General features: G+C 31.0%; 3 protein-coding genes across 3 annotated transcripts; all 3 read left to right on the forward strand.

Moving 5' to 3' along the window:
* Nucleotides 1-6,154: 6,154 nt before the first annotated feature.
* On the forward strand, nt 6,155-7,111 carry LOC105795308 (glycine-rich RNA-binding protein GRP2A). Its single transcript, XM_012624873.2, has 2 exons — nt 6,155-6,360; nt 6,619-7,111. Exons 1-2 carry the CDS (start codon nt 6,247-6,249, stop codon nt 6,955-6,957), a joined length of 453 nt encoding a protein of 150 aa, XP_012480327.1. The 5' UTR covers nt 6,155-6,246; the 3' UTR covers nt 6,958-7,111.
* A 9,001-nt stretch (nt 7,112-16,112) lies between these two features.
* Nucleotides 16,113-17,232, forward strand: LOC105796233 (protein RADIALIS-like 1). The gene is made up of 2 exons (XM_012625808.2): nt 16,113-16,432; nt 16,902-17,232. Exons 1-2 carry the CDS (start codon nt 16,177-16,179, stop codon nt 16,904-16,906), a joined length of 261 nt encoding a protein of 86 aa, XP_012481262.1. The 5' UTR covers nt 16,113-16,176; the 3' UTR covers nt 16,907-17,232.
* A 5,094-nt stretch (nt 17,233-22,326) lies between these two features.
* LOC105795309 (3-ketoacyl-CoA synthase 4) lies at nt 22,327-24,454 on the forward strand. Its single transcript, XM_012624874.2, has one exon. It carries the CDS (start codon nt 22,730-22,732, stop codon nt 24,242-24,244), a length of 1,515 nt encoding a protein of 504 aa, XP_012480328.1. The 5' UTR covers nt 22,327-22,729; the 3' UTR covers nt 24,245-24,454.
* Nucleotides 24,455-26,154: the final 1,700 nt, after the last annotated feature.

Below are 26,154 nucleotides of genomic sequence, written 5' to 3' on the forward strand. Positions count from 1 at the left end.
TCGATTCAATTCAATTCATTTTATTGTTTTATAATTAATTATAAATATAAAAATAATTTTATTTTAATAATTAAATTTAAATAAAATTTATTTTTATTAAAATTTTAAACAATAAAATATGTCTTTTGGGTAAACCAAGTTCAAACTCTAGTCTAAAATTTTTTGGAATAACCCTTGACCGTAGTTCATGAGCACCTTTAATTGGAGCGATTTTTATATATATAAAATATGTTAATATTTTAATTATTTAGACTAATAATATTATAATAGTAGTACATGTAAAATGTCATTTTAAAATCGTAATTACATCTTCTCGTAATTATAAGAAAATTTAATTACATTTTGAAACATAAATTAAAGCCAGGTATTAAAATTTTAAAATATACTCAATTTAGTGAAATTTATTATTAATAATAATTATAAAATGTATTTATTTATTTTTAACCCTATTTTGAATTTTATTCAAGTTTTTAGTCAATGCAAGGAGTAGGTGGTTGTGAGATTTTTGCTTGCTTGAATTATTTATTTATTTATTTATTTATTTATTTATCTTAAATATATTCTTATTGAATATACATCTTTCCTTTGACTCAGTTTAATCTTTTGTTGGGTTTTGATAATGATGAGATAATGGAATAATTTATTCATATTCAAACTCTATGTACTTTTATTTTATTTTAATTATATTTTTATTAGTTCAAATTCTATTATTAGTTATTATATTATGGGTAAATTATGGATTTATTTTATGTCTTTTATATTAGTGTTTTTAGTCCTTATACTTTTTAAATTTTAAAATTTCAGTCTGATCAAACAATAGATATTAAATTCATTAAGTTAAACTGTATTGTTTCTAAAATCTTCGCGACAAACATGTTGTTAATATTATTTGTTGCAACTCATTTTGTATAATTTATCATATTTATTGGCATATTTCACCTAAATATTTTGACTACTCACTTTTTCTTTAGGATTTTGAGCAATGATATACAATAATATAAGTGGTGAAGTTATTTGATCTAGCGAGTATATTATTTGAAGAATTCCTAATGTGATTTACTTATAATATTCGGAGAGATATTGTTATTGAAAAAGAAGATAACTCTCTATTTCATATGGTCTGGAAAGCAAGTTTTGGATTAAATTGAAGAGTATTAATTGATCGTACTAGTTGGAGATCCAAGTTTTACGCTACTTGTATATTGAAAACTTGTTTGTTGGTTTATGGATAAGTTCAGGGGCGAATCTAAATTATTTTAAGGAGTTGGAATATAATAATAAAATTTTAAATGTAATAATTTATTATTTCATCGTTTTTTAAAGAATTAAACATAATTTTATTCATTTTGGGGGGTCAAAGTACAATTTCACTATAATTTTTTTTTAATTTTATCATTATATGGGATATTTAAATAACAATTTTTCATTTGAGGGAGGGCTAAGGCCCTTGCCTACCTCTCCCAGATTTGCCTCTGGGCAAATTAAGTGAGCACTGTTTTGTTCATTAGAGAAGCATGAATTAGGTGCAATTTTGTATGCAAACAAACTGTTATTTCCAAGGAAAACACTTAACGGGAGAGTGAACCCACTTGAATGCATAGGATTACAATTGCGACTTGGTGAGCGAGTTGAACTTAAATGACATGATGTACTATTAAGTCATAGTGAATTACTATTAGTGCAAGGCCTTGCAAATGTATATAAGGGTTTCGACGGTTGTTTTTTTTAGTTGCAACTTATAATTCAATTGACAAATAAGTCAACACTAACCAATATTATCATACGTATAATTCTCTGTCAACTTGTTATTTCTACGTAATACTTACAAAAAGCTACTTTATTTTAGTTAATGAATTCATGACTGGGGATTCAAAATCGAAACAATATAAGAACTAAAAATGATTAAGTTTAAAATTAAGAACCAAAAAAATTACATATTTGAAAAAGTAAACAAACTATAAATGATCAAACTACAATAGAGGGACTAAATCCAAAAGAAATACATGGTACAAGTACCTTTTAACAATTTGACCTTTTTTATATTATAAGAAAAATGAAAAGTAAATTGGATGGTGTCTTTGTCGTCGTCGTCGTCGTCGTCATCATCATCATCATCTTGATTTTTCTCAAGAGATTGGAATATTATCTTCAATGGTGTCATTATCATGGCCGTTTATTATTTTTCAAATTAGCTAATTAGATGAATAGATAATATCGTAAAAGTAGTCAACAAAAAAAAATGGGAAATTACAAAGCTGGTCATCCAATTTTCATAAGTTTTTATTTTAAGTATTGAAAATAAAAAAAATTGTAAAATGAACACTCATGTTGCATAATTTGATCATTTTAATCACTTGAAATTTTTGTAATTAATAAATAATTTATATAATTTCCATCTAAATATTAGAATGATGATATGGAAATTCCAACTCTCTCCAAAAGATTAAATGTTTTTAAATCTATCCTGATTTCCGAAGAGTGCTCCAACTTTACCCATTTTATCATCATCCCTCTTATCTTCATAATTAATAGATTTATATGATAAAAAATCATATCCATAGTATTTTTTTAAATTAGATTTTTTATATTTTTATTCTTGATTTAATTTATATTCTTGAGTCAGTAACGAGTTCTCTTGAAGATCTTTTTTTTTCGTAATGAATTAATCTTTCTTTTTCATCTGAATCTCATTTTGTTAAATCTTTATTTTGAGCCAGATAGTGTTGATTGACTCTATTTCGCCATTGTCTTGGAACTGATTTTAGCCATATATTCTGAACTAAATCATATTGGTAATGACTCCTTAACCAATTTTTCCATTCATTCATTTCAGAATGCCAAACGATTTTCTGTCTTAACCCATAATGATGTCTTAATCTAGAATGAGATACTCCTTGTTCTTCAAAATAATCTTTTATTTCATTTTTAAGAAAAAAAGATGTTCCATGACATTGAAGGATAGATTTGAAGGGCGTAGTTAGAGGGGTTGGCAGGGGCTCTACCTCCCCCTAAAATGGCAAATTTTTCATTTAAATCTTTTAAAAATTTTAAAATTTTAAATTAATAAAAGTAAAATTACAGTTTGCCCCTAAAAATGATAAAAAAATTATTTTAATCATTTAAAAATTATAAAGATATAGGTTATTAAAATGGTAAAATTGTATTTTTACTATAATAAAAATTATAATTTAATTTCGACCTCCTAACAAAATTTTATGGCTTCACCCCTGTCATTAGCTCCGCCAAATCTTTAGCAAAAGTCAATTCATGGTTGGAAGCTTGCAAGCCATAAGCTTTGACCTATTCCAATGGTGTGCCCTCCTCCACTCTTAATCTCAAACCCACTATCAAAACCTCATAAAACACCATAAATCAACCCAAACTTAATTCCACCAACACCATTGTCCACCCTTCAACATACATACCTAAAGTTACAGATGAATCAACCCCGCTTGTTTTTTCTGTTGATAGGTTAGATTCTCGGTTGAACGTTAGGAAACCCTACCAAAAATGGAGTCTTTCCCCTATATCCCAGTGCCTCGACTAGTGCTTTTCCTAAGTGGTGGATATTTTTTTTAGGCTTTTAGTCATATGTATTCCCCTCTTTGAGTGTGCTAGTAATAAGCTGGGAAAGTCAAATCCATCAAGGCGAGGAAAAACTAGTTTGAAAGTAGTCCTCCTTGAAGTTCCTTTTAATTGAATGTGGTAAGGATAAATAGAAATGCAATCTCGAATTTCTTTGATCCAGCCTACAACCCAAATCTCCATCATTAGGAAAAATGAAAAAGCCTTAAACTAGAACTTGAAAAACAAAAAGGAATAAATTAAATAAAAAATAAAACATAAAAAAGTTGTTTTAAAATATGATCGATTGAACTAAGTCTTCAGTGCTCTCCTTCCAGATCCTGACAGTGGGTTCGATGTCAAGAATGAGAAGAATAACACGCCTTAGAACCCAAGCAATCGAACAGTCAGAGAAGGAGATCGAAAGACATTAACTCTCGATTTCAAAGTAAGATTTGAAGAGTTTATGTCGGTTTAGGCATAACTAATGGGAGATTTGAGACGAGGAGGAACAAAGGAGAGTTCTAGTGAGCCTAGTTATTGGAAAAAGACCATCAAATGCGATGACGATAGGTTGGAAGTTGCAAGGGTACCTTTAATTCTTTATTGTATGGTTGTGACCTATGGTGATTGAGGCCCTATAAATAGAGGGCATGCATAAATTTTTTGGTATTTGAAATAAAAGTAGAATTATCCTTTAACATTTGTATATACTCTTCTCTCTCGTTCATACTATAATTCTTTTAGTTTTATTATACGTTATCAACACGATCTTACTCAGAATGATCGTTTTTTATTGACGATCAAATTTATCTTCCATGATTTTCAAGATCTTAGATGACAAGATGCAAAGTTTTTATAGGAAGTTTCTTTTATTTAGTGTTTCATGTCTAATTATATTTTTGCTAATTCATGATAAATTATAATTTCTCCGTTAACTTATTTTAATTTTTATATTCTCAAGGATGGTGAAAATTTTGATATCGTTATCTATATAAAATGGGAAATAAGATTTATTCTCAAAGTTTGTTATTGATAAATTTTGATTGGATTTACAATCTACTATTAAAGTTTAATTTGTTTACTTCTTGATAAATTCATCAAGTCTCAACATTGAACAAAAAGACGCATCAACTTAATTAGATCTCTACTTTTACATTATTTTCTCAATAATAACATCTTTAAATATTAAATCGACTTGATACGCGGTTTAAATATTTGAAATTATATTCTTTTAAATTTTGTTTTCACAGGTTACTTGAAAATGAATATTGATTGACTTATTTATATCTCTATAGTATGCAATTTTGTGTTGATAAACCAATAGACTTATGATTGTTGGTAAATCAATGAATTTTATGATTGTTCGGATTTAATTTAGTCAAATAAAGATTGAGTTCCCCTAACGCCTCTTCTTAAATTGGCTATAGAATTTGAATATTTTCAATACTTGTACATGTGTAAAGACAATTTCTGAGGAGTGTCTAAATTGATTTTTGGGTCGATTCTAATCTAGGATTTCAAGTTTAATTGTTGTGATGTTTAATTATTGAAATTGTTTTAGTTGAAAACATTTTCATAAACTTACAAAATGAAAATTACTATATTAATTTGGCCATTGACATTTTTATGGACCTTGTTTGTAATAATCAATTGTTTCATAAGAAGTATAAAAAAAAAACTCGTGTGGTTTGATTTTGCAAATGTCTTATATTTTGCCTACTGTACATTCCTGAGAAACTTGTTACTTTTGTAAAGTTGTCAAAGGTAATTCATACGCTTTATATTATTCCATTAATTAATTATTTAGAAAAATAACATAAACAATTCTAAAAGGAAAAGATCAATGAACATAAACGGTTGAATTTTGAGTTGAATTTCATGCACGTTTGCAATGATGCATATGAAAAAAAATTGCTAGTCCTTACATTATGTCTGATTTTGATGTTTTTACCTAACTAGTTATTCTCGACAGTTAATCATGCAAAAAGTTTATGATAATATTTTTAAAAATATGAGTTGCATTATTTTATATCTTTCGAAGTTTGGATTTTTGATAACATATTAATTGATGTTACTTTTATTTGGGACTTTCAAACATGCTCGATTGATTACTCGAGCTCAAATTTTTGTGATATTAGTTTTGTTTAAATAAATAATTTATCTGCATGAATATAAATATATCTAATAAGATTTGTTTCATTTCTCAAGAGAATGCAAAATTAATTCAAGCTCTAAAAGAATTAATATATTAAATCTATTATATTGGATAATAACTTTATATTACAAAACTACCGCTTTTCCTTTAGTTTGTACTATGCAATAATAGTAAACTAGAAGTTTACTAGTTCATATATATTTATTAATTGACATAATCGATTAAACCATTCCGATCAATAATAATACGATAAATGAGAATTTACATGGATGATTTCATTTTTATTTATTTATTTCACCTCATAAAAATAAAAATAAAAAAATAATATATTATTATTATTATTATTAACCTACAACCAAACAAACCAGAAAATAAGTAACCATAGTTAACCTCACTCTTCTTTTTCCCTCTATAAGAACTAGGTCTAGATCTCTTCATCTCTCATTCTCTTCTATCTCCAAAATACCCTTTCCATTTTCCCTTTATTTCCTCTGCCGCCCCTAGGGTTTAATTACATTCCCCACATGGCTTCTGCAGATGTCGAGTACCAGTGCTTCGTCGGAGGTCTTGCATGGACCATCAACGACCGTGCTCTCGAAGAAGCCTTCAGTGCTTACGGCGAGATCGTCGATTCGAAGGTCCGTTTGTCGCAGTGATCGGACTCCAGATCTGACTCGAATCCAACCCGACCTGGGCCTCCATGTCTATGATCTGTGATCCTTGATCTGTTATTTTGTGTTACTACTCGATAATCTCTTGTTACTATTCTAATCTGTTTTCTAAAGTCTCGCTGGTACGTTCCATCTTCATACCCTCTGGGCCGAAGATCGATCGATTCTAACAAATTTTAGTTTTTTTTTTTGAGATTTTGTTGATTTATTTATTTTTTTTCTCAGATCATTAACGATCGTGAGACTGGAAGATCCAGAGGCTTTGGCTTCGTTACTTTCCGTGATGAGAAATCTATGAGAGATGCTATTGAAGGAATGAACGGTCGGAGTCTCGATGGAAGGAATATAACCGTCAACGAAGCACAATCTCGCCGAAGCGGCGGTGGCGGCGGCGGTGGTGGAGGATTTGGAGGAAACGGTGGGTACAACCGTGGAGGCGGTGGATATGGTGGTCGCCGTGAAGGTGGATATGGAGGTGGTGGTTACGGAGGTGGACGCCGTGATGGTGGTGGATACGGTGACGGTGGATCTCGTTACTCAGGTGGCGGCGGTTCTTGGGCTTAGGTTAAGGCGTTTTAGGGTTTGAGTGAGCTTCGGCTCTTATTTTAGGGTTTAATGGGTTTGCTTGTTAGTGTGTGGTTTCTATCGAATATTTTTTCTTGTATTATCAGGAGTTTTAAAACATAAAAGTGGAATGAAGTAAATGCCTTCTTTTCAATTCATTGCTTGTTACCTTTCTTTTTTATTTTTATATGATGAGTGGAAAAATAAACAAATAAGCATTTCTTTAAATAAATAAATTGATTAAATAAATAAATAATAATTTCCAAGGTGAGCTAGCTGTCAACGCCGGTACGGCTGTCTCTCAGCGGATTTTTCAGTACTTCCTTTTCTCTTCCTCCCATGCAAGGCGGCGCTGTTATTAAAACCTATGGTTTTTGTAGGGTTTTGTCCTTCGTAACTTCTGATTTTGAAATTATAAATTTATTTTATATTTTTTTTTACAATTTTATAATTTCTTTTAAATATTTTTATGCTAGAGGGATTTACTAAAAAAAGCCAATTTTTTTATAAAATTACCGAAATAGGCCGGTTTTTTAATTATTTACCGGACTAGGCCATTTCCCCTAAAATCGCGCCACGTCGGAGCGATGTCAGGGGACGAGGCAGAAGGTCACGTCCACGTCAGCAGGTCGCGCTAACGTGGACGCGATGTAGACGCGCGCGTGAACAGTGCCCAACGGTCAAAAAATTGACCGTTGCCTCCCCCAACGGTCAAATTTTTTTTTACTATATAAATCCTCCCACCCCTTTTATTTTCACAAACAAATTCAATATCAATTTCTTTCAAAAATTCTCTCAATTCCTTTCAAAATTTCTCTCAATTCCCTTCAAAATTTCTATCAATTTCCTTCCAAAATTCTCTCAAACTCTCAAATTCCTTCCAAAATCCTCTCAATTTCCTTCAAAAATCTCCAAATTCATATTAAATTTCTTTTTCCATTAAATTTCATTTTTAAGAAAATTTTAAAATTTTTATTTTTTAAATAATTTAAAATTTTAATATTTTCAACAATGGTCGGATCGTTGATTCGTCTTGATAGGAATCACATATCGGTGGAGCAAATGAACATGGTAAGTATTAAATTTAAATTTTAAATTTTTTAAGATATTTTTATTTATGTATTTTAGATATTTATTAATATATTTTTTGTTATAAAAGGCTGAAGATCGGGTATTGGAATGCAATATTCGGAATATGCATGCTCCATCACCATTAGTAGAGAACTACCTGCGGGAAGCGGGATTTTGGCACGTGGCGACGGTAGGCCGGGGATGCAAGTTGGAGCCGAAACTGATCAGTGCGTTGATCGAGAGGTGGATTTTATACTATTTCCTCAGAAAACGTCAAAAAAAAATTATTTCTCACATGACCACTGTAGCGAAATCGCGTCCACGAGGCCACTATTTCACAATTTCTTCTTAAATAGCATCCTAGTAGAAGCGATTTCCTACTATTTAACCAGAAACGTCAACTCGAAAAAAAATTTTCCTGGACCCCTAACTCCTAAAAAGCCTGCACCCTAAACCCTAAAAGCCATAAATCCGAGCGTAAAATCGTGGTCAAAATCGCGTTCCGCTATCACGCTAAGTGACGAGAGGTCGTGTCACGTCGGTAGCGACTGTTGACGTGGAAGGAAATCGCGCCCTCAAGAGAGCGATTTCCTTCCACGTCGGCAGTCGCTACCGACGTGACGCGATTCTCGCCTCGCCCCCGACATCACTCCGACGTGGCGCGATTTTGGGGGAAATGGCCCAGTCCGGTAAATAATTAAAAAACCGGCCTATTTTGGTAATTTTATAAAAAAATTGGCTTTTTTTGGTAAATCCCTCTTTATGCTAGCTAAATTTAACGTTTTAAACATTAAAATTAAATTCAATTATCTAAAATTAGATTTAACCACAATTTTGAATCGGAGTTAAGATTTATGTGTCCGATATATGTTAACTCAACTCATGAACATCTTTGTCCGGCTTATAGGTCCGGCAGTAATGATGAGGATCCAAGAGTGTGACAAAAATAACCCAATTAGGCCCATTATATGGACTATAGAAAATTTAGGTTTGGGTTGAAGTTTGTGCACCACTGTCTAAAACACCACCAATAAATTCTTTATATGGAAATAAGATTAATTGTATCATTTGGTACTTAAATTTAATTTCAACGTTTAATTTAGCACATTATTTTTTATTCTAATTTGGCACTTGAGTTTAGCTTTAAGGTACAATTTTGATATTCGGGTTAAACAACATCATGTTGCCTGACAAATATACTATTATAAAAAAAAACATTAAAAAAAATTTAAAGTACCAAATTAAATGTCGAAGCAAATTTGTTCTCTTCGACTCTTAGATTCTCCGTTACTCTTGTATGAGGATCAAAATGAAAGTTTGTGACAAAGTAAGAAAGGTCACCAAAGCGAACTAGGTAAAAACAACAAAAGCCACGAGTGGAACAAGCACAGTGAGTCAACCCTAGTTAAGAGATGCCGGAGACGGAGCACCACCACCAACCCCTTCACGGCCATACTATAAGCGAAAGCAGTAGAGAAAAAGCAAAGCAAATAAACGGAATAGTAAAGAAAACGATAAAGGAAAAGAGGAGCATGGTTGAAGAAAGGAAATAGTGAGTTGAGGTCGGAAAAAAGGGGGCTGACACAGGCACAAAACCCGGCTATATTTTTCGAATTTTGAGATTTTAGTCCTGACCAGATGATAACAATTAAATTTATTTGATTAAATTTTACAGTTAGTCCCGTATTATGTGTAAGATTGTAGATTTAGTCCATGTTCTCCAATTGAATCATTCTTAGTTTTTATATTTTCTAAATTTCAAAATTTCAATTTTAATGCAAACAATAGTTGTTAAATTTATTAACTGGTTTTTTGTAAGTAATAAGTGAAAATAATAACCTAACATTTGATCTAGACTAAAATTTTAAATTTCTAAAAGCACAAGGACTAAAATGATCAAATTAAAATACAAGGACTAAATCCACAATTTACACATAGAAAAAAACATCTAATATAGGTTAAATTATGTTATTGGTCCATATACTTTACGAAATTTGTGGATTTAATTTCTACACTTTAATTTGATCATCTTTAGTTTTTGTACTTTCCAAATTTTAAAATTCAATCCTCACCAAACGATAACTATTAAATTCATTAAGTTCTGCTATTTCCAAAATCTAACATGAAAAACATATTATCAAATGTGTAATACCATGTCAACTTATTATTTTCACATATTACTCATTAAATATCGAGTTAATGGGTTGACAAATGTCATTTGCGTCAAGATTGAACTTTCGAAATTCAAAAAGTACATGAACTAAATCTATAACTCTCGCAAAGTACAGGGATCAATAGTAGAATTTAACTGATATATTGATTGCAAAATAACGAAACAGACACGAAGCCGTCATTGACTTTTATATATGCACTTTAGGGAAAAGGACAGAACAAGATCAGCATAAGAACATACGAATCTTTGCCCCCACCATATCTTGCTTTGGTCTCTTTGAATCTTCCAACATTAGAATCAATGTACGATGAAAAATACCAATGTACAAATTTTTGTATAAAATTCCAATACCATACATATATATATATATATATATATTATATACTTCTTCCATGCTCTAATTCATAACTCGAAACCATTTAGATGAGATTAATTATGATGAGATGAAAAACTTTCACGATATCATCATTTGATGTTTTTGACAAATACAGGGACAACGCTAGAGATCATAGAGCAAATTGTAATTTAAATCTAGTCCCTTCGAGAGGAATTTTTAAGATAAAAGTATCACGGAGGTCTTTATATTAAGAGTCAGGTTGTATTTTAGTTTTTTTTTTTACTTAAAAAATGAGTAAATTAATCATTGTATGTAAGATCAGGGAGCAATATAATCCTTTTTGTTAAAAACTTCACCATACTGTTAAAATTGACATGGTATAACGTGCATCTCATTGTTGACGTACGAGAAACAATTTTTAACAGTAGAAATAAATGAAATTTTTATTAGAATGATGAATTTACTCTTTGATTTAACGTATATTGATTAATTCACTTATTTTTTAAGTAAAGAAAGTAAAATGCAATCTGATTTCTTATATAAAAATCTCCATGATACTTTTACCGATTTCTAACCCACCATATTTTCTATGAAAATTATGAACAAATATAAGAATTTAGGGTTAAAATCTCGAACTAATCTCATTATTTTATCCATTATCTATTTGCAATTTGCATGGGCTCGTGTCCTCTTGCTACATCACATCTTTTACATTTTATATAAGCCACATATATACATGTATCGACCAACTTTTCAATGCTTCTTTCCTTAGAAATGGGAATCACAAAAAAAAAAAAAAAATCAATCCAATTGTACCCAAAATATACTTAATTTGTGATATGAATTTATATAACAACCCTACCCTAATCTAACAATATTGATTTTACCGATTGAGTTTTAATTCGATTGGTATTGGTATTATTGTTAGTGTGGGAGGTCGTAGGTTCGAGTGTGCTAAAGTGTATTATCCTCCTATTTAGAGTTGTGGAAGAGCTATGAGTAATTCTAAGCATTATATAAAAAAGAACATATATGACACAAACTTATAATAAGATTAATATTAGAAAACAATAATAACTGTACGATTTATGATATTCGTTACGATAATTTCGAATAAAAAACACGTAAGCAATTGCAATTTAAATCCAAAAATGCCTAAGTCATATTCATACAATTATTGCCATTTGCCTTTGCATATTCCCTCCTATATACCCCTATACCTTTTGTTTTCACCCCCCCCTTCCTAGGCCTTCCCTTTGCAAATAAAATAATTCAACCAATTGGGAAAAAAATATTCCATTCTCCCAAATTTCACTTTGTTCAAAGATTAAATTGAAAAGGGAAAAAAACCCATAAAAGGCACTAATTTTATTCTTCTCGCTTGAGTTCATATCTACGAAATTAACTAAAAATTTGACTAATGTAAATGCATTTATCAATTAATAGTATAATTAAGATGAGCAAATGTATCATTCCTACAAAGACTAAGAGTACTAGTAATTATTATCTTTCTATTATTTAACCGAATAATTTGAGTGATCGATTTAAAAACTAAAATTAACTAAATTATTTAACTAACAAACACGACAAAGAACGATTCAGGAAATTAATCGATTAACAACCAAGAAGCGAAATAATACCCACACCTAAAAGGCCGTGTGGAATGGGTCATCCTGTGTGGCTCTTGTAGCTTGCTCCAAATTTTCAATCTTTGCTCGTTTTTCACTTCTTTTGCTTCCAAATGCTCTATTAATTATAAAAACATGAATTTAAAGGATTAGGAGCATAAAATTCACAATTAACATTGAATAATCTCCCAAGAACGCATTAAGAACGAGGTTAAAATATGTTAATTTTAGCGCTTATCATGAGTCTAAGCTATATATATAGTCAAAGTAAGTTGTAACTTTTGCACCAATAAAATAAAATTCCCACAATAATTATAATTTGGGGTCTTTGAATTTAATAATTAAGTTTCTTTGATCCGTTTTAGCATATGAACTTAGTAATTAAGTTATTTTAGTGTCTCAACTTATATTCTTTAAAAGTGTGATAATATAACACTTTAATGGAATCTAAATTCAAGTATCAAAATAAAAAAATTTTGTCAAATTTTATCTATACCAAAGTGAATTGAAAAGCAGTATAGATACTAAAATGAACGTAATTACAAAACTTAAAAGGCTAAGCATTATATTAATATCGTAATTTACACAAATAAAGCTACAAACACTTCTTATAAATTCTTTAATCCGAATAATTTTAATATAACCAAAAAATATCTCACTTAAAAAAAGCACAAAAAAAAAACCAATGGATTTTTTTTCGGGTGAATGACACCCAAGGTGATTAAGTTTGCATTTTGGTTATTCAACTTCAAAAAGTTATAAAATGGTTAATAAACTATTCAAAACTCAAAAGTTTTTATTTAAATCACTGGGTTGTTAAAATTGTTGCTTTATAACCTTCTCTGTTCACACCGTCTGCACTGATTAAAAAATCTCATTCTCCTTCTCTTCTACAATTTATTTTTTTCATGAAATAACTTTGAACGTTACGAATCTGCAAACCAAAATCCAAACAACTTTCTTCTCTAATATTCGAAATTGGCTGTCAGATCGACTTGGAACTAAGGTATGTTCTTCAACTCATCGATGGGTACTAATCCACAGTATTGATCATATTGAATTGTTGCTTGGAGCTTGCTAGCAGGTATTTTCTTTAAAAAAAAAAACAACCCGGTAACTTAAATAAAATTTTTTGAACAGTTCAATGATTATTTTGTAACTTTTTGAAGTTGAGTGACCAAAATATAAATTTACTAATAATTCAACCACCGTGGATGCAGTTTACGAAGTTTGAAAGGCTAGAAATGATTAACAAAATCATTGCAAAAAAGGGCAAAAACACAATTGGACTAAAAGGACCACTTAGCCAAAGAATGATAAATATTCCATGAAAGTTGTAGGGAGTAACTTTCAACCAATCATCACTGTGAGCCCCCCATTTTATGTGAATGTGAGAACCCTTTGCAACTTGAACACTAGCTGGCCATTACCTTATTGTGTGAACCAGTGCTGGTTGGTATAGGGTAAATCATCAAAAGAATAATGTGTGATCACATTGAAAAAAATCCCAGAAAAAAGAAAAACCCGAGATCTTTGCATCGTCGATGGATCAGACCGGCATCACGAAGGAATCGTCGTCGATTATGAATCTTAAAATCGAAATTCTGCGGACTTTACAGTGAGGGTCTAGTTGCAGGATATTTAGTGATGGCATAGTAAGGTCCCTATAGGTTGGGGCTAAACTATATACTCAACTTGCATAGGCTAAAAACAGTACCATGGTATCACTCCACCGTCCTACCAATTTTGATGCTGTCTTTGTGGATTTTGACTTGTTATTCCAACCAAGATATTTAGCTTCTTTTCTTCCTCGAAATTGCTTCGAAAATGTCGTCCATCGCGTTTTCTAAAGACGGAATCTAAGGGTACATGCAAATTGTTTACGCAGTTTGGATGATGGATCACTTTTGTTCGGAGTTATGTACAGAGAAATGGTCTGTTAATCCGACTGTAAGTAAATAAACTGATATGGATTTTGAACAGTCTAAGACTCCTTGTGAATGCATACTTGTTGCAGATACCAATTTATTGGGTATAAGTTTCTTAGAGGTCCTTACATTAGAAATCATATTATATTAAAAGTTTTATCCATTTCAGTGGTTGACAGAATAACCAAATAGTTACACGTGACGTGCCAAGTGCACCTCAATTTTTAATAAAAAAGACCAGTTTGATCTTTAATGTAATGAATAGGGACTAGTTTGCTCAATTTTTGAACAATATTGGGTATTGCAGACCTGAAGTCAGTTCAGGTATGGTTATGGATCTTTGGAGGGAGGTACAAAGTAACAAAGCAAATAGTTCAAATCAAATTTCCATTAAAAACAACAATAATTACTGTACTACAAGGCAATAAAATTGAAGAACATCTATATCTTTTTTTCATATACAGCAGTGTTCTGTTTTATTTTTATCTGGTAACAGCTTTTGAAGTGTTCTGTACATTTAGGACCATACAATAATTTACCAATGTACTGTTGTGTTGATGCTATGATCTCTGTGTTTTTTGTCATTTGCATGTCTTTAAACAAGTGCAATAGATTAACAAGATTTGCAATTTTCACTTTCCCTTGTAATGAACTCATTGGTCTTGAAAAACATGTAATGTTTTTTTTTTTTTCTCCCATGATTGAGACGAGAAATACAGTAACTGGGGAAAAATGGGTTTTCAATATTCGATTCAACAAGGAAAATTAGACACACTATTTTTCCAGGAAATCAAACAGCCCCCAAATTGTAAGAAAGAGTACCATTAAAACTAAAGAGTCCAAAACTTTACTAATAAATCACATGCCTATTAAAAAGGCTAAAAGGTTAGAGGTTTGATTGAGCATAAATTAAAAGGCTAAAAGGTGCTGATCACAGTATGTTAACTGCAAATTAGCAGATGTTTAAGTGTGTAATATTTTTTAATTTAAAGGTTCGGAAAGATTTATGAGTAATTTAAGATATATATAAAGCTAAAAAGTGTATTTGAATACAGGCTAATAAGATATTTTAGGGTCTAAAATCTCTAGTGTCTAGTAGTTGGACTTGACTAAATCTCGAAATGAGTGACTTAGACCTGAGATTTTGCATATTATTTACCAATTAACCCAATATACGTTGGTAAAGTAAGTTAAAACTAATTTAAATGTACATAAAATATAAAAACTCATTTAAATAAAGTGATAAAATATTACGAGCTCATATGGATACTTGAAATAAAATGAATAATTCAAGCAACATTTAGTATACTTGAATTTAGTAATTTTTTTCAACTTAGCCCTAAATTTTTTTTCCTTAAAATTTGATAATCAATTTTGGTTTATGGGATGACATGTCACATCATCCCTATACGGTATCAAAAAACCGCATCATTACATGGACCAAAATTGAGAAATGTTGTCAAATGTTGGGACTAATATTGACTAAAAAGAAGTTCATGAATCAAATAGAGAAGAATTACTAAATTCAGGGACTAAATGATGTTTTACCCCTATTTATAAGCTTAAAGAAACAAAACTTTTCCCATGATTTGGGTTTTGATTTTCCATCATCATGCATTGGAAGGCATATATCTTCTAATACTGTATAGTCAACTAAAAAAACTTTTGTTGTAGATGAAATAGATGTTTGCAAACTCCCCCAAAAGATTATCCCTCAAATCAATCAGTTCATAGAACTTGACATGATTATCAAATAAAAAAGAATAAAACAAAGCTTCTTTTTTTTTTTTTTTTGACTGTTAATACATTATTCATCAAAATTTAGGTGCTTAGACTAAGTAGATACTGATTCTCATACATTTCCTCTTCTTCATCATCTTTTTTTACAATTTTGTGGTTCTTAGGGAGACAAATCACTTAAAATTCTTGCAACATGGCGTCCAAAATTTCTAAGCCAATTGGCCATATACCCCCCACCTCACCACCCCCTTCACTGCCTCTATAAATATCAGCCATTGCCAACTCTTTTGCTCATACCATCATCATCCCCTTAGTGAATATCATATTATTAGCTTTTATAATATGGCATCAAGCTCAATGTCGTCCCAAGGTTCTAGCTCATGGACAGCCAAACAAAACAAAGATTTTGAAAAAGCTTTGGCTGTTTATGACAAGGACACACCTGACCGTTGGTACAATGTTGCCAAGGCTGTCGGAGGGAAAACGGCGGAGGAAGTGAAGAGGCACTATGAACTGCTTGTGAAAGATGTGAAGCAAATTGAGTCAGGGAAAGTGCCATTCCCTAACTATAGGACCACTGGTGGCAGCAACACCCGAGGTAACACTAACACCAGTTATGGTCTCAAAAGGATATACACTTGACATGTTTTCATCAACCTTGTTTCATTGCTGTTCTTCATGTCTGACCATCTAACTTTTCATTGATTCTACTTTTCCCTATACTTGTTACTTATTTGATTTCATGTGCATAACCTATAAGCTTTTAAGCTTTTAAAATGGGTTAATATAACTTTTAGTCCCTAAACTTGGTATTTAGGTTTGATATTAAATCTTCAATCCTCGAATAATAATCCTTATTCCCCCTATCAAGAGAAAGAACAGTGACCTTTATTAAGAAAAGTATATATGTAGGGGACCCACTTACATAATTTCCAATCATTTGCATGGAGTTCCAACAAGAATATATATATATATATATATATCAAACAAGCTGGAAATATCTCATTATTATTATTTATTTTATGGCTAATTATCTTATATATTTTTGTGTTTAATTAATATTGCAGGATGAAAAATCAGAAGCTGAATTAATGAAGATGATCAATGGACTCATGACCTGTCATCATGCACCAACATTAAACAACAATGAACCCCATTATTATGCTGCTTACCTACTAATTATAGAATAATCACAAAAGTAGTGAAATCTAAGTTTTGTTATGCTCTTATATATATATGCATGCATGTCAGTATTGATGTATTAAGAAGAGGCACAAAAGCTGTGATCCTCACTTCCTCTATGTTCTCTTTTTGTTGTTGTTGTCGTGAAACAACAAAAATATCTTATTTGGAATATATATTAATTTTATATATTTATAATATATGTATTTTGCTTTATTCTGTCCTGGTTTGCTTTTTATTTCAGGGCAAAAACAAATGGATTATGCAGAAGTTGAACCATATGCATGTCAAGCGATAATTTGATATTATTTGTTAAGGTTTAATTGCGTTTTTAGTCCCTCTATTATGTTGAAATTTGGGATTGATCTCTTTTTTTTGAAAGAAAGAAATGATACCTTTGTAAATTTTAGTAGTAGGTAAAAATAAAAATCTATATAGTCACTATTAATGGTAATAGTTAATTACATTATCAAATTGGATTTACTATCAATATTATAAAAGTAAAGGGATTAAATTATATAAAATTAAAGTAGAGAGAATAAATCCTAATTTCAACATGGTAAACAAAAACAGTAATTAAACCTTTGTTTACATGGGTTAAATTTTATATTTTTATGATCTCTCACGAGGTTAGAAAATAGGAAATGGGTGTATGGAGTGAGCCTGTTAGCTTAGGGTTAATTAGTTTGTGCCCTCTTCTTGCACTTTTCTTGTATGTGTTTTTTTTGTGAAACGAAATAATCTTCTATCTAATATATATACAAATGATGATACCATCACTCAATCTTAATCTTAATACATTATTAATCCAAATCATTGTACCCAGAAAGTTATCATTTGTTTAATTTATTAATACATTTTCGTGTGACCAAAATGAAATTAAAGTTCAAGTCTTACCTTTCGTAAATGTATCAGTTCTTTGTTAGATTTATTATATTTAAATTATTCGTTGAATTAATTATTTAATTTATCACTTATAATAAATTATTTTAATTGAGATTATTATTATATTTATAATTTAAAAAGATACACTGTTTGTGTGTGGTATTGTATTTTGTGTATAAAGACAAGGAAAGAGTATACCGGTGGGAGATGGCGGCCAACTAATCTAAATCGCCCAGTTGTAGCTTTTATTAATTTATTACAATTATTGTCTATGGGCCGGGTCGGTTTCGGGTCAAATCTTATCAAAATTTTAAACTTATTTTTTAGGTTTGGGTTCAACCGAAAAATGGATCTAAAATTTTAATTAACGGATTTAACTGTTATCATTTAAGTCAGAAATAAAATTTCAAATATTAAAAGTACAATAACCAAATATAATTACATTAAAATTGGTAATTTATAAAGGCTAATATCAAAATTCCTAATAATTAAGCTTCATAAAATAAAATAAAAATTAGAATTATTACAAAGATAATGTATGTATGTGTATATATATATATATATACATGGCCCACATACATCATCAATCATATGAAAGAAACGGAAAACGAAAGACGTAAGCCCATAGCAAATTTTGGGCAAAAGGCCTTTCACCGTTTGACTTTTGTTCTGCATTTATCATTGTGAAGCCGAGCACGGTTGGGGCCTTTGACTTTTGATTTTTTTCGGTTAAAATATGTTAAAAGTCTCTATCATTTTTATACATTTAGAATTTAGTCTCCGTATTTTTAATTTTAGAAATTTAATTCTTCTACCTTTTTAGATCCTAAAATTCAAGTTCAAATGTTAACATGGTTAAAAATTATTTTGTTAAATTCAAATTCATTACAACGTTACTTTTTTAATTACATGACTACTAAGTGAGTATTTGTTTGTTTGAAACGGGACACTAACAAATTTAACCCCCAAAAGATAAGCAGGGGGTATGGCCTCCCTTCCTTTTTTTCTCTTCCCCCGTACACCAAGTTGTAAGTTATTAGTAAATGATAAAATTATATTTTAGCCTAAAAAGTAGGGTAAACTATACTCTCGGTACTGTAGATTAGTATCTATCGTTGAGTAGAAAAACATACATTAGATCCAAGTCGATCAAATGGTCAGTTTCGGAGATCAGAGAAGAAAACTGTTTGGATTTTGGTTATTCGATGACGTTCGAAGCTGTTTAATGAAAATTGAACTGTAGAAGAGAAGGAGAATGATAACTTTCGACTAGTGCAGGTGGTGATAACGGGGAAGGCCATGCACAAACGATTTTAATAGCCCAGTGACTTAAATAAAAATTTCCAGATAGTTCAAAAACTATTTTTGTAACTTTTTGAAGCTGAATGACTAAAACGTAAACTAACTAATAGGTTAATAAGATTGGATGTAGTTGACCCAATCTCGATTCCAAATACAAAATTTCTAGTTTCACCTCTAATGGTTATCAATTAACAACAATTAGTAATGCTATCAATTTAGCCCCGTTAATAACATTATAGAAACCGGGATTGAATTGTATCAAATTGAAGTATAATAACTTAAAACCATCATTGGACCTTTTGAAAATAAATTAAGCGAAATATTAATTAAATATAATAACTCTAATTGAAATATTAAATTAAAAAAAATGTTCTAAGTAATACAACGTTGAAAATTGAAATTAGTGGCTCATTGGTTTGGTTTAATTACTAGTTACGATTTGTGTAGTTTGTGATGTTGGGCAATGCGCTCCACACCTTTGATTTCCACCAAAGCAAGCAATATGCTCAACTTGGGTTTATTTATTTATTCAATGGTAATATTATTAGAGCCCCCTAATCTTTTATGGAATTCTTTGAAGAATTCCCATGCAAATTTAATATTATTAGAGCCCCCTAATCTTTTATGGAATTCTTTGAAGAATTCCCATGCAAATTTACATATTATACCATGCCCCTAAATCGATTATTTTATTTTAGGATAAACTACATTCAAGGTCACTAAATTATTAGTAAATTTACGTTTTGGTCACTCAACTTCAAAAGTTACAAAATGATTATTGAATTATTCGAAAGTTTACATTTAAGTCACCGGGCTATCAAAATCACTACTGTACGGTCTTCTCTATTCAAACCGCTTGCACTAATCGAAAGCTCTCATTCCTCGTCTCTTCTATAGTTCAAAATTTTTTTTTTATGAAAACAACTTTCTACTCTGATCTCGAACACTGACTACCGGATTGACTTGAATCTATGATATATTCTACTAATCAATGAGTACTGATCCACCATACCGATCATCGAATCATCGTTTAGAACTTACTAACCAATTTATTTTTTTAAATTTAATTCGCGTGATAAGATATGAACAAATTCTTGACCAAACTGATTTAATTGAAGATAAATTGCGCTTTTGTTGATAATACGAAGGACTATTTTTTAGGAAAAAGTATCATAGAGGTTCCTATACTAAAACTTAAACTATATTTTGTTCCTTTTAATTAACAAATAGTCAAATTAGTCCATATACATTATATTAAAGAACAAATTTATTTCTTCTATTAAAAGTTCGATCCATTTAAACTATTAAAAATTAACTCTAATATATCAATATGAGGTACATGAATCACGTATTGTTGATATAAATGTACAAGCTAATGTACCCATATCTTTTGACACACCTCACTGCCAATTTCCCTTCAATTATTATAAATTCATCATTGAGAACAATGATAACTTGGAGAAAGAAAAAAAATAAAAAAATAATATCAATAGTGAACCTTACTGGCACCAACATGCATGGTTCAAGAAGGAAAATATATAATAAATGGTAAATAGCATGGCCATGAATTACAAAATTATGGACAGCTAGGTAAGTGGACCCATAATTATAACATTTCTCTAAAAATTCTGTCATGAACTTTGGCTTTTTGGAAAATAAAATATTCGATCACCTAAAGCACATTGATTTTATTTTATTTTCCAAATAAAGCACAATGATTTAATAATTTAGTATTAGTACTTGTGTCAATGTAAGAGGACGAGGGTTTGAGTGTGTTGAAGTGGAGGAGGGGCGATGGATAGTTCTAAACAACAACCTCGTTCTTGATTTTTTTGGACCCTAAGGCAAAACAATGAATCGGGACCCTTTTTTAAAAAAAATTATAAAATGTAATACACTAAAATAGAAAATTTTGAGACCCATTTTTTTTTTTTTGGTCTGCAATGAAACGTCGATAAAAAAACACTTAAAAGGTTGAAGATTTTTTTTTCTATGTTAAAAGTTGGAAAAAAAATTTTGTGCCCCTTCCAGCCCTAAGCTATGAGCGACCGCACTCTTAAACTACCCTCAAGGCCGGGTCTGGTTCTAGGCATTATATAAAAAAACAAAGACTAAAAATCGTACACTCATATGAATGGAAGTAAATCAAAATTGTTTTATACCCAAAATAAAATAGTGTTTTTTTAATTTTAGAATTTCATTTTTTTATATATTTTTTTTTCTTTTATCTTTACGAAATAACAACCTTAAAATAATTTTATTAATGTTGAAAAACCTATAATATTATATAAACATTAGCTTTAATAAGTGTTTAACAAAGACACATAAGGGCTAATTCCATTATATGTCCCTAAATTATGGTTCAATTTTAAATTTATCTCTTAATTTCAAAATACTGTAATTGAGTACTTAAAATGTCAATATAACCATCAACTTGAGCATTGTGAATTATATTTAAAACGCTGGATCAAATTTTAAACACTAGTATACCTATAAGAGGCATTAAAAAAATAAGTGGTACACACTTGTTTAAATTTCATCCAATCTAAATAATCAATGCAATATGTACACACTTGTTTAAAATTTCATCAATGTTATGCACGTTATTTAATTGACATTCCAAACGCAAGTTAACAATTAATTGATAAAAGAACTTGATTGATATTATATTCATATTTTGAAGATTCGATTTAAGGGAATATTCTAGAAAAGCAACTATAGTGTTTGCGAGGATGTTCATGCATATTTCATGTTGAGTTATTTATTTTATAGAAAATATTTACGACATAAAATTAATCACTGATTAATACCCTGATTTTGACTAAGAAAAGAAATCTTAAGAACATGTGACATGCGTCTTTGATTCGATAATCTTGTACCTTCTTGTTGTTATTGAAGAAATTAGAGTGAAAAAACACTGTTTCTCGTATTTCACAAACCCTTTTACAAAGTTCAGATCTTTGAAGCCGTGCAAGAAACATCGTTGAAACTTCCACTTCCTTCTCTTTGACTCATCACCCTCTAAAAGACACCATTTTTAAAAAAAGAACAAAATCAAGCCCTTTGATTTCTCTCCCATTCCTTAGGCCCACAAATTAAAAATCTTCAAATTCAATGTTCAGAGCCCTTTCCTTTTTTCTTTTCTCCATTTTAGTTCCCATTAATAAAATGAAAAGCAAATCATAGTCAAAAGAAAAAAAATGGAGCTTTAATGGTGAGGGGAATGGATGGCGTTAGCAGCAGAAACTTTAAAAAATCAGATCAGGAAACTCCCAACTCCCCACCTCTCCTTCTTCTCTGTAGCTTTCTACTAATAGTAATCGAACAATTTTCTACGTGTTCTTTAATGGCGTTTGGTCGTTGTTGCAGTTGCATCAACCTTTTCTAAACCCCACCAATCTTCACTATATATACCCCTTTTGAACATAACAAAGAATACCCAAGCTTCTTCTCAAAAAACCCAATCTTTGTTTGTGAAGAAATATTCCAAAAAAGAGTCCCCATCTTTTTTGAATCACCCATCGCCATGAATGGTGAAGAGAACAATAGGGTTCAGATCCGGCAACGTACTAGATTGCCTGATTTCTTACAAAGTGTTAACTTGAAGTATGTTAAACTCGGTTACCATTATTTAATAAGTCATCTTTTGACTCTTTGTTTGATCCCTTTAATGTCTGTTATTGTTGTTGAAGCATCAAGGTTGAGTCTTGATGATGTTCATCAATTATGGCTTCAACTTCAGTACAACCTCGTTAGTTTCATTGTGTTTTCGGTTGTTCTTGTGTTTGGATCCACTGTTTATATCATGACCCGGCCAAGATCCGTTTACTTGTTGGATTATTCATGTTATCTTCCTCCATCACATTTGAAAGTCAAATACCAACAGTTCATGGAACATTCAAAGCTAACAGGTGATTTTGATGAATCTTCGTTGGAGTTTCAACGCAAGATATTGGAAAGATCAGGGCTTGGTGAAGAAACATGTGTGCCTGAAGCAATGCATTACCTTCCACCAAGACCATCAATGGCGGCTGCAAGAGAAGAAGCAGAACAGGTGATGTTTGGTGCATTAGATAAGCTTTTTGCTAATACTAATGTTAAACCAAGAGACATTGGTATACTTGTTGTTAATTGTAGCTTGTTTAATCCAACACCATCATTGTCTGCTATGATCATTAATAAATATAAGTTAAGGGGTAATATTAGAAGCTTTAATCTTGGGGGTATGGGATGTAGTGCCGGTGTTATAGCCATTGATCTTGCTAAAGACATGTTACAAGTTCATAGGAATAGTTATGCTGTTGTGGTTAGTACTGAAAACATTACACAAAATTGGTATTTTGGGAACAAGAAATCGATGTTGATCCCGAATTGTTTGTTCCGCGTCGGGGGTGCCGCGGTTCTGCTATCAAATCGGTCTGTTGATCGGAGGCGGAGTAAGTATAAGCTTGTTCATGTGGTTAGGACACATTGTGGGGCAAATGACAAGGCATTCAAGTGTGTTTACCAAGAACAGGATGATAATGGTAAAACAGGTGTTTCGTTGTCTAAAGATTTAATGGCAATTGCTGGTGGTGCACTCAAGACCAATATCACAACAATGGGTCCCCTTGTTCTTCCTATAAGTGAACAAATCTTGTTCTTTGTAACATTAGTTGCCAAGAAATTGTTCAATGCGAAAATCAAGCCTTATATCCCGGATTTCAAGCTCGCGTTCGATCATTTCTGTATTCATGCCGGTGGGAGGGCCGTAATTGATGAGCTTGAGAAGAATTTGCAGCTTCTTCCGGTACATGCTGAGGCTTCCCGTATGACTCTTCACCGATTCGGCAACACTTCTTCGAGTTCGATCTGGTATGAACTTGCCTATACAGAAGCAAAAGGCCGGATGCGGAAGGGAAACCGTGTTTGGCAGATTGCATTCGGGAGTGGTTTCAAGTGTAACAGCACGGTTTGGGTTGCACTCCGGAATGTGAAGCCATCTCCTAATAATCCATGGGAAGATTGCATTCATAGGTACCCAGTGCAGCTCAATCTGTAGCTCTAATCAGTGTGTTCATTTTCTCGATGGCTTGAGTGTTATCTTGTTTTTAAGTTCGGTCCCGATATAACACGGTGATCGTTTAGTCTCTTGAAGGGGGGGGGGGGTTAATGTGCTTATTGTTGAATGTTATGAATGTAGTAGTGCTTGATCATCTTCTTGTACCTGGAATGATTTATACATATGGTGAATACAATGTTTGTACTTAAATGTTTTCTGGTTTTTGTAGTTTGCTTCCCATGAAATCCACAGATTGAAGTCTGTAAAAAGATGTAATTGCATCAAATGACCAAATCATACTATTGAGTGATACGAATTTAGGATTGAGTCTTTTAAGAGCAAGTCGCAAGCATTTATTTGGGCACCAAAAGAAAAAAACCAAACAAACTTATGATACATGTCGGGAATTTTGGGTTTGGTGCGTCGATTGAAGTTTGAGAATTTGAGTTATGACACTTTTAGTGAAAATTATGCAAGTTGAATGAGTTCTATACAAGGTTTTAAAGTTGAAGGCTTTTTAAAGTCTCTTTAGCCACTAATAAATATTTGATTAGTTTCTAGAGTTCATCTATAAATTAAAGGGTAAACTTTATCTATGGTCACTTTTGTTTACCTCAGGTTACATTTTAGTCACTTATGTTTGAAATGTTACGTTTTAGTCACTTACGTTTTCATGTTGGAACATTTTAGTTATTGAGCTATTAATTGCAATTAACAGTGTAACGGTAAGCTGATGTGGCACGTTAAATTATTATTTCAAACAAAAATTTTAGGTTAAATTATACAATTGGTCCCTATATTTTTTTGAGCAATTTAATTTTTCCTTTTATGTTCTTTTAACTTCCTTTTTTTTCTTTTTTCTTTTTTTTTTTTTCCATTTTCTTCTACTTCCCCCTCTATTTTCCTACCTTTTCCATTTCTTTTAACATATCAGGAAGTCGAATTGGCAGTGAAGAAAGAATCATGGTACGGGTTTATGGGTTTTAATTATAAGCAATGATGGCTTTCGACTTTCTACTTCTTTCTTCACTGCCAATTCGACTTCTTAATATGTTAAAAGACATGGAGAAGGTAGGAAAGTAGAAGGAGAAACATAAGATAATGGAAAATAAAGAGAAAAAGAAAGAGTAAAGTTTAAAGAATATAAAAGAAAAAAAATTGCCCAAAACAAAAAAATATGGGGATCGGTTGTATAATTTAACCTAAAATTTTTGTTTGAAATTATGATTTAAAGTGCCACGTCACCACTGCTATAATCATAATAACAATAAGTTTATATATATATATATATATATATATATTAATATTTGTCATGTAAGTGCTTTGCCTAGTCATATTGAGATACAATTGAATAAAGTTGAATTTTTTTTCTTTGACTCAAGGAATTATAAATCAATTTAAAAAAGGGTCAAGGTGTAATTTTACGATATACTAACTTAAAATTTTATAAAATTTAAAAGACCAAAAGTGAAAATTTTCATTTAAGAGACGAAACCCTTGCCAGGTCCCCAGCGTTGTCGTTATTTGCATCTGACATATTCGAACATAAGTGTTACGATACAATCTTTTAAGAATCCTTCAAATATATAAAAAAACAGACACTCACACCAAGATGAACAGTCATTGTAACTTCATTAACCCTTGTAAAGGATTCATCTTTTTCATTAGCCATTGACATTGCTATAAGACCACAAATGAGGTTACACCACCACAACCACCAATTTTGATCTACAAATTGTTGTGTGTTACTTGACACATAGTGCATATTTAATTTTCGCCTTGACTTGATTGAAATTAATTTCTCTAACAAGTTTGGTAAAGGATCATAGCCAATATGTGCTTTTCAATCCCCCTTTAAAGTAAATCCTATTTGAGGAAATAAATAAAACATTTCCTTGTTTCTAGGGTGT

The sequence above is a fragment of the Gossypium raimondii genome, chromosome 3, assembly GCF_025698545.1.
Source record: "Gossypium raimondii isolate GPD5lz chromosome 3, ASM2569854v1, whole genome shotgun sequence".
Taxonomy (NCBI): Eukaryota; Viridiplantae; Streptophyta; class Magnoliopsida; order Malvales; family Malvaceae; genus Gossypium; species Gossypium raimondii.